Below are 18646 nucleotides of genomic sequence, written 5' to 3' on the forward strand. Positions count from 1 at the left end.
AGAACATACCTAAACAGTTGTCAGCTCTTGCTGTCTCCAAAGCCTATGCAGTGGATTTGTCCCCACAGTTGTGTTTAAAACAGCAGGACAGAATGAGAACAACAGATTAGTTCCTTGCAATTATAAATGTTATCCTTTCAAAGATGCTAACTTCAAAAATGGTATACTGGGAAAAAGTAACAGAATTGTAGGACTTCAGTAAGACATAATTATAGCCCACATAATTAAATGACTGTACTTTAAAATAAAAAAAAGCTTTGGATTCTGGCTAAAAGGAACTGTCTACCTGAAAATCCACTGAAACCACAAATAAATCAGGTAAACAAGCTGCAGTATATCTTGAGCTTTACAAAAACCATTATTTTCCTTTGGAAGATTTCCAGCCTGACACTGATATTTTTCTGATTTCCTGACTGTTCTCACTATTGTGTATACTTTCCCCATGGTACTTCCAAATCCTCCTCAGACATTTTATGAGTTCCTACTCCCACACAAAAAAAAATTATAAATCTTTATTTTAATTTTCTCAAGTGAAAATTAGCACTAATCAGTCTCTCACATATGATTTTTGACCTCTTTTCTTTAAAGAATGACAATTCATTAACTGTACCTAAACTATTGAAACATAAACAGATTTTTTGAGTTCAGTCATATACAAATTTCTCATTGCCTTGCTGCAAGAATAGGCAGGTTCTTTATTAAAAAGTTAGATAATCTGTCTGATAATAGTATTGAGATGCTGCTGGTAGCCATACAATATATGTTACTGACCCAGCCATGTCAGTAGCATCACATCAGGCTTTTTAATGTTTGTTTTACTCTGATGCTCACTTTAAGTTCTTGAAATAAAATCAAACTGGCATCAAATATGTTTTGGTAACCATATTAAAAAGATAATACAAATACAGTCCACAAATCTTGATGGTCTTAAGACTTGTACCCTCTTTTAAGTGGTCCAAAACAATCACACTACAATGTGTCTATTAGTAACAATTAAACAAAACCAAAACAAAACAAAACAATCCATCTTTGATACTTCTCCCAACTGTAAAAATTTGGTGATCTAAGCTCTATATAAATGTGTCAGCCAAATCCAGGGACCAAGATGCAGTTGACCTACAGTTTAAGGCCATTCTTGCCTGCAATATACAAAAAGTCCAGCAGGACAAAAGGAAAAAGGATGTTAGAACAAACTGGTACAATCCACTTTTTTGCATGATCACCATAAGGCATCTTTATTTGATTAGGAACATAAACCTGATACAGAGGTTTTCTCCCTCTCTTTCTCACAAAGAAAGATTATTCCACAAAGATAAATTACCTTCTTGGCCTGACCTAGAAAATGCTGTAATAACAGTTCTTGCTCTAGAACTAGCAACCATTTGTGGGGACTATCACAGACATTCTGAATCTTGAGGATTTGACATCAGAAGAACAACATTCTAAGAGAAGGAAAAGCACTTTTTCTTTGCTGCTTAGGAGACATTGTGTAAGTCTGCTTTTTAAATTATATGTGCATATTTTTAAAAGGCATGTTCTTATATTCACAGTGACACAAGCTTACATTTGGGATTGACTCTCTCAATCTATTCTGAATCAAACTCAGCTAAAGTCAGATAACAGTTATTTACTCCTTATTTAACCTATTATTTGAGAGTACCTAGAATATCTGTTCACAACAGAAGGAAATTCATACCAAGGGTAAAACTTTTCATTTACTTCGCAAACCCACTGAAGAGTCATATTCACAGTCACTTCCCCATATTTGGTTACCTTTTCCTAAAACCTTTCACACAAAGAATCACGGGAACAGCTCAGTTTGGAAGGGGCCTCCAGAGATCACCAGGTCCAATCTTTGCAGGAAAGGGAGGGATCACCTAGAACCCTGTCCAAATGCATCTTGAAAACCTGCAGTCATGGGGACTGTGCCACATCTTTGGGGAGACTGTTGCAGTGATTGATTGTTCTTGCTGCAAAAAAATTCTTCCCTACATCAAGGTGAAACCTTTCCCAGTGCAACTGCACCCATTGCACCCATTGCCCCTTGTCTTTGTCATGTAGCTCCTTGTGAAGAGAGAGGCTCCATTTTCAACAGAGACTCACCCCTTTCCTACAAAAGCACTCATGTTCAAACAGCTGCAGGTTGGATCAACCTCCCCTCCACAAAGGAAAAAAATATTATAAGGGCAGCAAGTAAAACTGTTTATGGTCTTTGGTGGGGTTCAGATAGAGAATAGATGGATATGATGGTGAACAGGACTGTTGTTTGGAAGGGCTATGACAAACTGGAGGAATGGGCCTCATGAAAATCAAACACAACACCATACAGCAATTAAGGCCTGGGCAGCAACTCTGCAGAAAAAGGTCTGGAGTGCCTGGTTGATAAGCTCCTGGCTGATGAGTCAGTAGTGTGCCTTGGCAGCAATCAAGGTGAAAGACTCAAGTATGTAACTTGGATACAAATTCTTGTGTACAGAAAAAGTCTAAACTTCTCCAAGAAATTGTAGAGGGAAAGGCAGGCAGTGAAGGTGACAGTAAACATTGAAAATTGACATGAAAGACAATGCTGGCAGACTGTAATTTTCCTTGGCAAAATTGCTTAAAAGACAAATCTGCTCCCCTATTATGATGTAATGCTGAATAAAAATCTGTAAGGGCTACTTAGTATCTTCTTCAAACATTTTCCTTCTTCTGTATCAATGACACAAATTTCAGTCCAAGAATATTGACACTGATTTCTAAAAGCTATTAAACTGGGCTTCACAAGTTGAAGAGCATACTTAACCAGAATACACATCCTTAATTCCCAGGATGTTCTCTATAACAAAATAATTAGAGGGTCCTATATAATTGTCTCCAGTGGTCATCCTAAGAATTTGGTTCTTGAGTTCTACAGCAAAGAAAAGCAAAGATTATTACCCCTGCCATATAAGCCTGTCTACCCATGACATTGGAAAACAGATAAAGCAATATTTTATCTATCTTACTCTACCCACTAATAGAAGAAATATCATAAGCACAATTATATCCAATAAAACAGGTGAGAAAAGAATAAACAAACAAGCAAGAACCCAAGGCAAATTTTCATCAAGAAATCATTAGCTCAGTTGAAAGAAATTAAACCTATTCCAATGGAAGAAAAATATATCCAAAGTATATCCAAACAGTAATCATCCTAAGTAACATTTGAAATGGCAAGATAAACTTACAATATCAGCAATAGAAACATACACAGTAGTTCCAAACAATCTAAACTGAATCAGTAGGAGCTGCTCACAGCATCTCACAGCTCGCTGTGGTCTAACTCACTCCCCTCAACCCACACTGAGGTCTCTGTCATGCCTTAACCACGCTGTTAAGCCAGATCATCAAGTCAGCTCAGGTGCCTCTGAAATACCCTGCCAGCTCTGGTTAATCATTACAGGCCATGCCTATTGAACAACAGACAAGTTCTTCACAGCCTTGTGGGTTTACCAAATGAGTCCAATATTTCATGTGGGTAAAGCACATTCAGATACCAGACTGCATGTCCTGCATAGCTTTTCACAGTCAAGAAGTCGTGCATTCTTGTATGCTTATTTAACAGAGCCCCCAAAATAATTTCTCCACAACTGCATTTGAACTGCCCACCTGCATTCAGATCAAATGATACCAGAGATCTGAAAGCTCACTTGAAAAACCATCTACCAAGGAATTGTTCATGTTAAACACAGCTGCCTTACAAAAACTCTATGAGTAACACTATATTCAGCATATATGCCAGCACTTGTATATTGCAGGAATTTAGAAGGCTTAGTCATAGGAATAATTCTTTGCAATTCATTAGAAATACAAGACTCCCATTTAAGACATCCCAACATAATGGCTTAAAGAGTAGTAAAATACCTAAGCATGTACATTTGTAGGTTTGAGTTTTTTCTAAAATACTTATTAAAATACTTCATTAAACTTCTACACATTAAAACATTTAGCAAATAAGCCTGTCAATAAAGTGGACTTTTCTTAAATTAAATTCAGTGTTTTACAATAATTAGGGACAGCAACCTTTTCAGAATCTCTAACAATAAATATCTGCTAAAGCAAGTTTTTAAAAAATATATATTTTATGAGGGTAAACAAATCAATCTGCCATTTAAAATTTTGCTGTATTTCACTGAAATGTACAAATGCTGAAAATATACACAATAAGAAATTAAAGGGGCAAACAGAATGCTTACTTTCTCTAAATGCTTTACAGTAGCCAAGGAATGACAACAAGAAGAACAGGGCACACAGTAGGTCTGCTCTGCCAACAATCCCAGCAACCTTAAAAAAAATAAAGAAGTTTCAAATTATCAGATTTTTATTCTTTAAAAACCTGAAGTAAAAGAACACAAAGTGAAATATATAGTAGACTACAATTGTATCACTTTTTTTACTTTAACCTGGTTTACTAGACTAGTTATATCCAGTTTTTAAGATGTGTCCTATTTTTTATTGGCTATTTTTTTGTATCAACTGCATAAATAGTTTGGCTTTGCTTTATGAAAATGTTAGTTTATGGAATTTTTTTTTTTAAGAAATGAAGGAGGACTTCATTTCAGGAATAAAATTTAAACTCTACACAGTTCCATCTGTTTTTTGGATCAAATTGCATTTCAGCAGAACATTTAGAAAACATGGAAATATAAACCAGTTTGGGTTGGAAGCAACTTTAAATCCCATTGCCTTCCAACCCCCTTGCCTTTCACTAGGCCAGGTTTCTCAGAGCTCCATCCAAACTGGCCACGAACACTTCCAGGGATGGAGCATCTACAACTTTTCCGGGCAACCTGTGCCAGTGCCTCACCACCCTCACAATAAAGAATTTCCTCCTAAAATCTGATCTAAATCTACTCTCTTTCGATTTGAAGCCATTACATGGCTTGGAAGCCAAACATCCTGAACCACAATTAAATTGGCAGCTCTGCTGAAACACAAATCAAAACTGTTCACTTTCAGAAGACAAGCCAGCCTTCAAATTGCAATCTGAACACTCAGAACGGACAAATTGCTTCCAGCTTGCAGATTCGCGGGGGGAAAAAAAAAAAAAAAAGAAAAAAGAATCCCCCTCTGGCACTCTTTTGTGTTGTATTAACTGACTGCATTAGAGCTACCCCCAACTGCATCTTAAAACTGAAGTTGTACTAATGCAAAAGAAAATGAGAAGCACATCCTGGGACTTCTCTACTTGAGATCTGTGCCAACCTACTTAAATCAAGTGCAATCTCAGGGCTATCTGTAAGCTTTGGTTCAAGCCCCTAAACAGTATTTACAATAACTTGCTGAGACAGAGCAAGACACTTTTGGATCTTCAATTCTCAATTACACAAAGTGTCAGGATAACACCACCAATTTTTTGTGAAAATCATGACATGGAGCTGGTAGGGGACTGTATAGGCCCTGATGATAGAACCTCACTAGAACATACACCCAGAGCAAGGATCATGGAAATACCCCTCATTTTTCAGTCTCGCTCTGCTTCCTGGAGTGCTGAGTTCCATGTTTTCAGGACATGTACAGATGCAGGGCAGAATAGCTACAGGTTTTCTTTTTAAATTCACTTTTTGCGATTGTATTTCAGGAACAAAAGCAGAAACTTCAGTTCTTGTATATCAGTTGTCTCATTTTGTGTGTGGAACAGAAAGAAGAAAGTAAAAAAGAAAAGGGCATTTTTTGTGTCAGGGTAACATGATGTAACAACTATTTCTAAATAACATCAGAGAAAGAGAAGTGTACAGGCATGAGAGTATGACCGATTCCACTGCAGAGACTCTCTCACTTTTACCCTCAGCTTCACTTGAGCACTGCAAAAAAAGAAACTGTTGAACTCCTAAATTCAGTTCAGAAGAACTTCTTGATTTATCTACAGCTGTGCACCTAACTTCTCTGCTGCTTCTTCTTCTACCATACAAAGGAATTATGAGAATTAATTCAATAGCTGTGGAGTGCTTTGAAAGGTGAAAATAATGATGTGTCAGAGCTTCAGGAGCCACTCTTCCTAATGAGATAAAAGTTAAGGTGAGCTGACACAATTTCAAAAATAAATGTCCACTTATTACAGCAAAGAGATTAACGGGCTAATAATGCACGTGGCCTCAGATGACTCCAACAGCAAAATGTTACCTAAAAGCAAGATAAGGCATATAGATTCTGGTAAGAAAGCAAACAAAGGGAAAAAAACCAAACCAGTTTTAAATTAGTATCAGATATATTCTTGTGTCCATGATTCATTTAGCATTTAATCACCAAAGTGTTACAAAGAATAGGCCTTTTTTAGAGCAGAGAACTATAGCACAAGAGCATTTACTTGTAGGTAGGAAAATTATAGTGTTTTCCTTACACAGGTACTGAAAGCATTATACCTTTCAATATCTCTTTTACATGACAGTTTGTTTCACTGTATAAACCAAAACTCAAAGCAGCAAACAGATGGATTCTTCACAATTTTATGTCAAAATATGTCATTTCATTTCAAAACCAGGCTGTCGGATACTTAAAACTCACAGGTTTAAAATCATAAGGAATGCTTTATAAGAGATGCTGCCAGACTCACACTCATCCTAGAACTGTAGCAGCATAATGACTTCTTCACTGGAGCAAGATTTATTATTCATCATGTAAATAATAAGAGACTTTTTTTCATTCCTGGATTTTAGAAGAGAGCTGATATATAAGTGTGGTACTTTCCCCCCCTCTTCTTCCAGTGTTTGCCTGAAACATTTGCAAGTCTTCAAATATGCAAGCAGACCACATCACTTATAATTTATTTGACACGACAAAGGGCTTATTAATATTCTCATGCTGATTTAAATATATTTTAGAGTCAACTGGAGTGAAGAATAAATTTATGGATATTGATAAAGAGGTCAATAGTAGGTCTACTACAAAGTTAAGACTCAAGTGAGATTTCTCTTTACATGTCAGAACATCAAAAGCACTGAAGACTTGTTTTATTTTACTCTGACACCTAAAACTGGTTTAGGAGAACAAGTATGAGGGGCCCTTCTGACATAATGCACTCTCACAAAGAAGTTATTGCACAGGCGAGTGAACACCAGAGAATGATTGTCAAGATGTTTTAGCCACCCTGACAGAAAAGGTGCCAAATTACTAATGCATAACTCTGCATCATCTCTAGGTCTTCAATACATGCAAGGTCTCCAGTCAGCTGAGAGCACAGCTTTCAATAACTTTTTCCCCAATAATAATGTGCAGAGCAAATGCATGAAACCAAACCCATGGCATATTGTGAATACATGAAAAATACATATGTAGAATGTGCACTGTAGGATTCACTGTTCATTGCTAGGACAAAATCAAAATTAAAGCTAGTACTTTTTCTGTAGCTCACACCTTCCAAATTCAAACAAAAACCCAAAATACTTTCCCTTATTGTGATAATTTTATATTTCATTTATCCATTATCACAAGATTCAAGAAATCAGTGATGATGTTCAGCAAGCCCACTGGCATAAGGCCATAAGATTTTCTTAACTATGAGCACAAGAGAGCTTTTTAAGAACACCATTTTCTCTTCACAGAATTCCCACACAAGGACTTTGTGTTTTGGTCAGATGTTTTAACTGATTGCTATACATGTGCCATGCTTCTATTCTGCATCTTTACATCTCTGCTTTTGCCTGCACTATTAAAGGGCCCAGTCAAATTTGTGTTCCCCATGTAACTAATTACAGACTGTGATAAAAAAAAAAAATTCTTTAATCTTCTCCTTAATATTTAAAATATAAACCCAGTTTGATCTCTCATGAAACAGGATGATTTCCAGCCCTTTAATCACTTTCATGGCTCTTCTGAGCACTCTCAATTTTTTCCAGTGTTGTCTTTGCAGCACAGATGCAAAATTGGATACAGTATTCCAATACTCACATACAAAGTTCATAGAGTGCCCCTACTTTGGTTTTAAAACTCTTTGCTTTTTTTATCAATGCAAATGGAAATGAGAAGTTATTAGGGAAATTCAGCAGGTAGGGAAATTCTGTAGCATAGTGCTATCCTCCTTTAGTTATAGTACTTGAATGATTTATCTTCCTTAATAAGGTCTAACTCGATGGAATTACAAGCCTTGGATGTACTAACCATAATATTTGATTGTTCTATTAAGACATGTGCCAAGAGAAGTGTTAAGAATGTATAACAGCAATCTGTACAGTATAAGGCTATGCCAGAATTCATTAGTCAAGACGGTCAAGAAATTCTAAAATAAAAATCTCTGGAGATAATTATTTGATACTTACACACTCAGTGTGCACTGGATGCACAGCAAAGAGCAAAGCAGCAAGAAGAGAGGACTTTGGAGCCAGGTTTAGCCGTCTTCCTTTATTACTGAATTGCAATCCACCCAATAATATGGAGAACACATCAACCATCAACACTGAGATAGTACAATGCAGTATTATATTGATGACATGGAAACCAACTGGGTAGAAGCCGCCAGCAAAAAGGTAATTAATTCTATATAGAAACAAAAAATATTAAGGTTAGGGATTACAACAATGGTTAGAAAAACACAAATAGAAAAACTAAACAACTCTATAGCAGACATGCACACAAAAATAAAGTAGACATCTCAGTAGAGATGGTGTTACCATTTAGACACCACAACAGGATAGAAACAATATCCCAGTCCTTAGGCCAAGGTATTCATGGGGATATCACATGGATACAGTACCTAACGTCTCCAAACACTTATGTTAGCATCATTTGTTAATCATTCCTGTAGTTACTTAGGACTGGCTTTTGGTCAACAAAGTACCTTAAGTGTTGCAACACAGGAGCATCCTGGGGATAAACAACTCCGCCTGCTGGGATATACCCTTGGGTTTAAGAGCGGCCAACTTAATTAAATGATGTTAATTAAACCCACACAGTGAGGGAACTAATGTGCACTGGGACTACGATTTCTACTGACATACTCTCTGAAAGAGATCCTAGCATGTGGGTACAATCAGTGTCCACCCAGAAAGTAGTCAGCACATCTTGGTAACTGATTTGTGAGACTGGTTAGAGAGATGTTCCATACAAGAACTAGAATCAGAAAGAAGTGTAAGTGAAAATTCAGGCTAAATCCCTATTCAAGACAAGAACTCTGCAGAAAAATGGAAGCTGAGAAGACAAGGGGGAAAGTCTGTGCTGTTATCCACATGCTTTTATCAATAGTAAAGGTACACAGAAACTTAGTTTGAGTAGGGGATCTTACACAGTTCTTGGTCAATCTGCATCTGGCATAAATGAAACCTGTTTATAAACAACCTGTTATAAATATGATACACATAAAGGTTGGAGCTTAGGGAAATTAACTAAACCCATTTCTTACTTGTGAAAACAGCATAGTAATGATTGTATCCCAGTTCACTCTTTAAACAAACCAGAATGTTATTAGAGATGGAATATACCACAGAGACAAGGAAAAAAAAAAAAAGAAAGCATTTCTGTGTAATGCACTGAGAGTTTTAATAGGTTTAGGACTCTGACATGTTCTATTCAGTTGCTTAATGTTCTTGATGAAAATATGAAGAAAGCCCAATAGAGAGTGAAACCTACAGTGCTAGGTACTTAAAACACTGACACAACCCTAAAGGGTCAAAGTTTTTCCTTGAATATGAAGAGTGGGAACACTACCTCTGCACGCACTTAGTCCCTGGCTTGGAATGGGCAACTGCAGAACAAGCACCAAGTCCCCACTGACACTGAGTCACGAGGGGAAAATAAATAAAGACTGAGTCCTCAAATATTCTCTGCATTACTGTGCCAGATTTTTACATGGTCTACTGTTTGCTCAAATCTTTGTGCAAGAAACATGAGCTAAGCATCTACAAAAGTAATCCTCATAAACCTTTAGTTATTTGACAAAACTAGCACGTTATATATAAGCAGATATTTCACTAGATTCTCAGACACTCGAGTTAGAATACTGGAGTGAATAGATGGGAAGACTATACAGAGAGCTGGTGGAAAAAGGTCACAATACCTTGATGCTATTTATAAAATAAACAATTTGACAGGTCAGCAGGAAAGCATAGAACAAAAACTACAATATCAGTTTAAGTGGCAGCATGGCTAAGTGAAGGGAACATACACCTCCTAGCTTCTTGATGATGTGACATACTAAACTACACTGCACCTAGTACCTGGCATAGAAGACAATTAAAACAAAAACTCTAAAAATATAAATACAGAATGCCAAAATAATGAATATTTTGGGAAAGAAATCACTGGAAAATTAAAACACCATTTGAGATTAAGGTAGTGAACTCAAAAATCGTATTCTGGAAAGGCATGCAACTACCCTCCAGCTACTCTGTGTTCTTGCCTTTTCTGTTGCCTCCCCACTAAATTCAATTGAGTCAATATAGGTTAAAAAAATATTCAGACCTCAAGCAAAAATACAAGCCTCACCTGAAAGTTAGGACAGTTAGCGGTCGATATGACTTATGACTGGTATTGCTGCTGAGTTTGCTACCCCAAAAGTCATGATACCACAGGTCACCAAGTGGGGTTTCTGCCCTGAGGTCCTAAAAGAAAACAAATTACCAGATTCTTAAATTTTTTCCTTTGTCCAAAGCAGCTAAACCCCAAACAAACTCCAACTAATACAAGCACACACTAAGATGGACATAGCAGGAATTTTGTTGGCTCACTACTGACATTTGATCCACAATACCTAAGTTTGCAATGAAGGTCACATCTTGAATGCCTGTCATTGTAAAGGCCATGATCCTGGATTCTGTAAGTAGGCATGACTACATGAAATTTAGAGTTATATTCATGTCAGTTTATAATCTGGTCAATAGCTGAGATATGAAACACATAAACCTCCTTACCTTATAATTTTGCAAAAAGCCTTTGATTTTAGGTATAGGTTATCTTGCAATGAAGGCCAACTATAAGCTGATGCAAAATAGTAATTTTTTACTAGTGCAATAGCATAACTACGAATGAAAGCATGAAATCAATGAGACTAAAAGTAGGAAACAACAATTAGCTCTTTCTGATGCCTTGCTTTGCACAGAAGTATTCAAATAGTTGAGGTTGTTTTAACTCTTAATACATGAAATCAAGAATCAACATCTCTATATACTGCTCTAAAAGATTAAAAGACAGAAAGGTAATGAATTATTTTAATTTGGGGTGCAATAGGAGTCTGTTTTTTTACTCTTGCTTGCTCTTCCCTTTTATCTCAAAGTCATACTGATAATGAAAAATCCAAATAATATAGGCTATTAAATGGAAAGCATACACTTTGGAGGACAAATAAGGACCTTGCTAGCACCTGCCTCAGTTTTCTATGAGGACAACCTTGGAAGTTCAAACTAACACATTCTTGCCCTTCTTCTGCTTCCCTAGTGCAATTAAATACCAATTTATGCTACAGCAAGGTACATGCAGGTTAAAGACACTTGAGACAGAACCTAAAAACAAAACCGTACAAGTCAGTACTACTCCTGCAATCAACAAGTTACTCTACCCCCACCTTCTGTCTTGAAATTATTTGAGACCAATGAACCATAGGAGGTGAAAAAGACACTGCAAACACAAGTAGACAACCAGGCTTACTAACCCTACGAAAGGTCTTACAAACCCTGGTGCTCCTGTCTTATTATTCCTACAACTACATCTACTTACAAGATTCCCACATTGCAATTCCTTTGGTTTATTAATTCCAGTTCCTCTCCAATGCTGCAACTACCTCACTTGCTTCTACAGTATCTTGGAGCACTTCTGTGCTCTCTAGAACCTTCCATCTCACCCTTAGCTAGTATTTTTGGTTTGCACGTACTCCCAAATTACAGCCAAACTGCTATACCCTGATGACTAGCTGCTGCTAAACTGAACTTAAAATAACCAATTTTTTCTTTAACAAGAATATTCCTAACATATTCTTTCATCCATCCAAAAATACAAATTTAAAAAAAAAATCCAAGAAAATATTTCTTTCTATCACTTGATCAAATTCTGCCAGTATTAGTCAAATGAACGGAAGTATTGTCTAATAGGTAACTAGTCAATAGATTAGAAGAGCGAGCAGGGCTAAAAGTGCAGTCTGAAAAAACCTAGACTGCAGCTGTCAATCAAGGCACTCTCAGGGAAATTCTTAAGAAATGAAGACCCACAGGGGATCCTACTTCGGCTTAAGAATTACCAAGATGAAAAACTTCTTCACGCTCTCACAGATGTTTCTACTGCCAAGTAATAGCTAGAAATTTCTTTCTTCTTCCAGGACTGCAATTTTAGCCTTAGGTACCTAAATTCCTGTTCCATTCCTCAGTGGTATACACAAACCCTAAAGGTCATAATTTGACTCTCAGAGTGGGAACACACTCAACCAGCAGCTCACTAAATCAATACAGCCAGCTTTCCAGGGGCAAGCTGGGACAGGGATGTACACCAACATCTATTGAAGTCTTTGTACTCCGCAGGGCACCGTTGTCAGAGGGTGGTGTGGCCCTCAGACTGTTTTCTCAACCAGTAGCACTGCTCCTTGTGTACATAAGGTCTATGAAAGACCTACTTTTATATATGTTAGTACTGAAAAAGAAGAGTATGTCTTCCATGTCACAGATGGTCTTCAGTAACTCGAGGCTTGATTTCCCATTCTGCTACAATCAGTCTTCTTTTGTCTTCCGTCGGAAGAATGCAGGAAAAAGCTGAATGCATGGAATTACTTAGTGATTAGATTACATTTCCATATGACCTAAAAATCTTCAATCGTGCATCTTGCCCTTGTATCCAAGTTCTGTGAGAAAGTTTCTTACATTAATTTTCCTACTTAGTGAACTTATGCTAAAATAGGAATGGTTTGCTCCAAGAGACACAGATGTTTAAAAGATATATGTGATTCTCTCCTCAAAAACCTAAAGTAGCTATCAAATAATCTCTAAATATTTGATTAGCAGCAACTTACGGACAGCAGAGTTCAAGATCTGAAGAAAGGTCAGTTTTTCTATACAAAGGCTTATGGAAATGACATATTGTGTCTGAAGCTCTGCTTAATCCAACTGTTTGTCTTGCCAAGTAAATAAAAAAAAGACAAAAGCCACCGTTGTGTACCAGTTAAAATGCTGCTTAAAATGATAAGAAAGTATCTGGAAAACAGCGTTTAACGTCAATAAAATCTAGTAATGGAACGTTCCACAGTACAATAGGCATAAGGTCAACTAAATGTGTATCTTTTGCTAAAAAGCCAATAAAACAAACAAAAGATTGGGATGATGGCAGCTAGTGAATTAACAGAAAGGCCACTGTGTGCTACCCAAGAAAATACTACAGTAGCAATGCTCAGTAAATCTATAAAATTACTTCAACTGCTATCTTTCCTATTAAATAGGAATAAAATATGCTATGCTTTGTTTAATAAACTGTGCCATTGGTAGATAATCTCCCTCCCCATTAAACTGGTAAGCTCATTTTCTTTCTGAATTTTTCTTGTGGATTTTGAATTTCCATATTTCTGTATGACCCCTATGTTAAAATGATATTGCTACAAAATCCTCATTTAATTTCTAGGGAATAATAGAAGATTTAGATGTGAAAAATAGAATCAGCCTCACAGTTTTTCAAACATACAGACTACATATGAATTAATTTATTTAAACAGTTGGTTGAATTTCTCAGCATTGCCAACAGCTAGAATCCTGGAGCAAATTGTTGGGTTGCATAGATAAATTGAAACATTTTTAGAGTAAAGACTGAAAGAAATTTGAGGGGAATTACAAATGTGGAAATTGCACATTAACAAAACAACCTGCCTTGTTTCAACACCAGTCTTTTGTTCATTCTTTCAGGAAATTAAAATATTATAAACAGGTCCCAAATAAAACTTTGCGGAACGAAGCATTGCCAGGAGTTGTGCAATCTAAAATACAATATTACTTTAAAAAAACCCAAAGCAACAATGCTATAGGTTCTCAATTTGTCTACAGTATTCTCTTGAAAGCTTTGAGCTTTATTTCCATGTTGACAGATATATTTCCCCCCCATACATTTATAACTGAAAGAATGATGACTTACACACGCATAACAAAAATTTGTCTAAGCAAACAGTAATTCTGCCTGATTCTAAAAGGCACATTGTGATAAGTTGCCTCTATATCTTGTGCAAGGAAAGACATAGAGAAAAAAAAGGGAAAAAAAAGTGAATTGTGCTAGCAGTATGAACCTCCAGATTATCCTCTTTGTAACCCCATGGCTTCAGGAAGACAGAACCAACAGATGAATGTGATTATTTTTATCCTGTGTTTTTCTTTCTAAACATTGAACAAGTACCTTCCAGAACAGCATAAAAGCTATAACACCAATACACATCCATGGGCACAGGTTCAATCAATGCTACATGTGATCCTGCAAAGTGTCTCAGCAATGGAAGACACTCCACTGCTCAAAGTCAAAAGAATCTCAGCTAGGGGTTTGTTTGAATCACATGTTAATTTCTAAGCATTTCAAGGTCTGCTTATCACATGTATGGTCAGCTTTAAAATGGGACACAAGAATAATCCACCTCTATCTCAAAAAAATACTGTTGTCAAGGAACTTTAAGCGGGGAAGGAGGGAAAAGGAAGCTTTGCTTGCTCCTGTAACATTTTTATGGCATAAACTACGCCTGAAGACCCCCTGCACCCTACAATAGCTTAATGATGCCTCATGTACCTGCAACCAGACTAAGTTTATTCACTGGTCTTTTTCTGTGACCCTGAGAAGACAATTAACAAAATCTCCTATTAACATCCATAGGTATCAGAAAAGTTTACTGTACACTCTCATTGACTTAGGAATGAGCACAAAATTTGACCTACTGGCAGTCTTGATGTATAGGTACCCTTAAATCAGGCTCAACTTTAAAAAACACTCAATAAAACAGAATGGAAAAATGAAGTTAAAAAAAAAAAGTTATACCTAAAGAAAGCTCTTTACTAGGTTGAAACTTTTGGGTCTCTTTAGGTCAAGTGTTGCATAATTTCTTTTCCTATGACCTTTTATGCCAAAGGGTTTCAAGAAAAGAAGAAAGACAAACCTTATTATTGATGATGGCTTCAGAATCATCAAAGACAAAATCTCCATCATAGCTGTTAGCAAAACAGAGGAAGGAAGTTAATGCCACAACCATTTTAGCCCAGTATGATGGAAGGAGGAACCATGATACATCATGGTCCAGATTAGGTTCCATTTGTGCCATTCTGTGAAAAGCTTGTTCCAAGTTGGGAGCTTCAGCATTATGTTGGTTGAAAATCTGGAAGAAACACATACAAGTGCATGGTTACAGCTCTAACTCACTAAAAAAGAATTTTAACGGAAAGTTAGCTTGGGAGAGAAGATGAAGTTTCATATAACCTCACATTTTTTCCCCTCAGTGTCTCTCACAGTTACTGGAACATACCTAAATATAATTTTGCACTTCAAATGAGGAAGGAAAGGCAGAATTTCTCATGGTTGGAGCACAGAGATAAATACAATAGACTCTTAGATGCTAAGGTAAAACTTTGGCATGGACAAATTCTAAAACCTAGAGTAAATCACTGTTTTTCTGTTTCTTACTGTTCTTTTCAAGCAATACAAACAGATGCATCAGGGGACTGCGAAGCATTTATAAAGTTCTGTAGAAAATGATAAACATTATAATTTCTTTCTAGGTTTGAAAAGCAAACATTGTCAATTGCCAAAAGAGCTCAACTCCCTTCAGGTAATCAAATTAAAGGACTCAGTCTTACACATTCCCCCATGCAAGGAATTCATACAAATATCACAGACATATGGAGATAGCAGTTAATGGACTAGGCCCTAAATCTCAACAATTTCAGCAATGAGACAACAAGACCCATAGAAATGAGATGGGACTAGTCTTCATGAGATCACTGCTGTATTCATGGGCTCATGAGGTTATTGTGACAGATGAAAAAGACCCTGCAATCCAAGCACATCAGTGATAGATCAGTGTGGAGGTACTAAAGCTGGAGGCTTACACCCATGAGCCGCCTCTACTTGCATGGGTGTCTCTGGATGCTCCAGAGCCAGCCTTCTGTCTGGACTACTCTGCCTCTGCTTCTCAAGGTGCTCAGACACTACTGTGAGTGGTCTTATTACGAAGTGCTGGTATAAACAGCAAACAAAGGAGGTTGTGAATGGAAAACTGCAGTAAAAGCCAGGCAGAATATGATTTTTTGATTTTGTAAGCCCAAAGAATGATAGGCTACAAAGTGTGCCTATCTTCAGTTTCTTCTTATTTATTGGCTTATTAAATCAACTGTTACACTCCTGAAAATATTGCATTTAATACCTTCATACAGAGAAATAGAATATCTAGAGAAACAGCTCCAGTGCACGCCTGCAAACATTGCATCTAATGTCTTTGCACGGTCCAGGAAAACAGCTCCAATCATTTGGTTCTGGAACAGAGCTGACCATTAGAGCTGCTACAGCAATTGATCTGTGGCTTTCTCTTTTTTATATTCCGGTCCCCGCTTACTCCCAATTCCTGCACACACGTGCGCAGGGACAGACCGCACACCCTGCCACACCACTCTGCCCCTCCTCGCCTTGGAGGCTTCCATATGGCGCTGCTCCCAAATTCAGATAAAGTCAGTAACCTGGAGCTGTGCAACCTGAGAGCCTAGAGCTCCCTGTCTGAGCAAGGCAGCTGCCTTAAGAGCAAAACCTTTCCTCGGAGTAGCTCACCCTTGTGCTCGTAGTTTGACGGAAACAAAGAGAGAAAGCGTGGCTGTTGACTGAGGGAAGTGCACGGCGTTGCTCCCAACAGCACGGATACAGCATCAACACGCAGCACGCAATTAAAACATTTCACCTACTCAAAATTCATTTCGCCCTGAAAGTTTCTCCCATTACGCTTGCTCTATTTATCCGGCGCACAGCTGCTGCCAGCCCTGTTCCCCGGGAGGCCGGTCCGTGGGGGCTCCTTCGCCGGGCAGCGCGGTGGCCGCACGGGCGGGGCGGTGCGGGCACCCGGAGGCACCGCCGCTTCCCGGAGCGCCGCGCACGCCGCTGCCCGGGGCAGCGCGGAGGGACCGCGCCTGCCCGCCGCCCTCTCCAGGGAAAGGCGAGCCTCAGCCGACCGGAGAGCACCCGCGGCACACCGCAGGCAGCCCCGCGGGGCGGGCACGGTGCCTCCCGCCAGGCAGCGCCGACGCCGCGGGGGTGGCCGAACCCTGGAGCCCCACAAACTTGGGGGGGTCCCGGGCACCCGGCGGGCGGTCCCGGGGAAGGAGCCCGCCCGGGAAGGCAGCGGCGGCTGCGGGGTAAGGGTCCAGGCTGGAGGGCAGGCGAGCCCCGCCGAGAGTTTGGCGGTGGCCCTGCCCCAGTCGCCGCTCCCCTTTTGTCCTGGCGGCGACGGCTCCGCCGTAGGGGGGCCCGTCCCGTCCGGCCCTCACCCCCCGGGCCGGTCCCGCCAGCGGACGGAGCACTGGCAGGACTCCCGTTCCCCCGCGCGGCGTTACCTGCGAGGACACGGAGCCCGCGCGGCATCTCCCACCCGGGAGCGAAACTCTCCCGCCCGGCGAGCCCCGAGCCGGAGCGGCCGGCGGGGGAGGGGCCGCGGCGGCTGCGCCTCCGGGAACATCCCCGCAGCCCATTGGTCACCGTCCCGCCCCGCCCCTCCGCGGCCCCGCCCCCCGGGGCAGCCCCGCGTGCCCATTGGCTGCGGCCGCGGTGACGCGCGGTGGGCGGGGCCGGGCGGGCGGAGCCGGAGCTCACTCGCGGTGGCCGCGGGGCCGGTGCGGGTCTCTCTCACTTCATCTCAAACTCCGCACCCGCGCACCAGCGGGGCCGGGCAGGCTCCCGGCAGCGTCCGTCCGCTCTGCCCCGACAGTGGTCATTGTCCTGCGCATCTGGCTGGCCGCGGGGTGGGGGGCGGCTGGGTGAGCTGGGGAGAGCAGGGGCCGCCCGGCGCGGGGGCGGGAGAGCCGCGAGCACCGAGCCCCTCGCTCCTCTCGCAAAGGCGAGAGTCCTGCGGCCGGCGAGCGCGGAGCGAGAATCCCCCCGGGAAGCTGATACAGAGCCGGGGGGCGGTGGCGGGGATGGGTGTCGAGGTCCCGCCGCCTGGGACGGGGAGCGGGGTGAGCTGGCGGTGCGTTCCAGCCTTTCTGTAATTGGCTCTCGTCCTACTGGGGTTGGGCAGATGCTCTCAGCAGGACAGGTACTGTGAGGAGACAACAAAAAGGCGTAGTTAATCCGGTATAGTTAATTCATACGTTTAAACATCATCGCAATTTCCTTGTAAGAAAGTGTGATTAAACATTGAACTGGTAGCACCAAATGTTCGGCAGAAGCTTCTCTAAAAACACCCCATTAAAATCTTAATACGCTGAAATTGGATGAGAACTCCTGGCGGTGTGCCAGGGAGTGACATACAATTTGGAGTGGGATTTTTAAAGATGTTTGCATTATCAAGCGTCAAATTAACAAGGTTATTTCATGGCTCCTTTGAGGCTTTAACTCTCGAGTGGAAAGGCTGCTTTGGGAGGGCTTTGGTGGTTGCCACCCATAGCTGTCTGCTGACACCTGCTTTGGAACATCTGCTCTGCAACACGGGCAGCTCAGCTGCGTGTGAGGCAGCAGCTGAGCCAGCACAATTGCCAGGCTCGTATATTATTCAGCTGTA

General features: G+C 40.2%; 1 protein-coding gene across 3 annotated transcripts in view; it reads right to left on the minus strand.

Moving 5' to 3' along the window:
• The window catches only part of TMTC4 (transmembrane O-mannosyltransferase targeting cadherins 4), a 56088-nt gene extending 38523 nt beyond the window's left edge, over nt 1-17565 (minus strand). For 2 of the 3 annotated variants that reach the window (XM_033051476.2, XM_033051475.2), the window contains exons 1-4: nt 15050-15280; nt 10438-10553; nt 8277-8493; nt 4218-4305 (exon numbers count right to left, since the gene is read on the minus strand). In XM_033051476.2, coding sequence (XP_032907367.1) covers nt 4218-4305; nt 8277-8493; nt 10438-10553; nt 15050-15280 — 652 coding nt within the window. Of the gene's footprint in view, nt 1-4217; nt 4306-8276; nt 8494-10437; nt 10554-15049; nt 15281-17483 lie in introns of those variants that run through there. The other variant, XM_033051477.2, reaches the window with a different exon arrangement.
• Between the last annotated feature and the right edge of the window lie 1081 nt (nt 17566-18646).

This window comes from Catharus ustulatus, chromosome 2 (assembly GCF_009819885.2).
Source record: "Catharus ustulatus isolate bCatUst1 chromosome 2, bCatUst1.pri.v2, whole genome shotgun sequence".
Taxonomy (NCBI): Eukaryota; Metazoa; Chordata; class Aves; order Passeriformes; family Turdidae; genus Catharus; species Catharus ustulatus.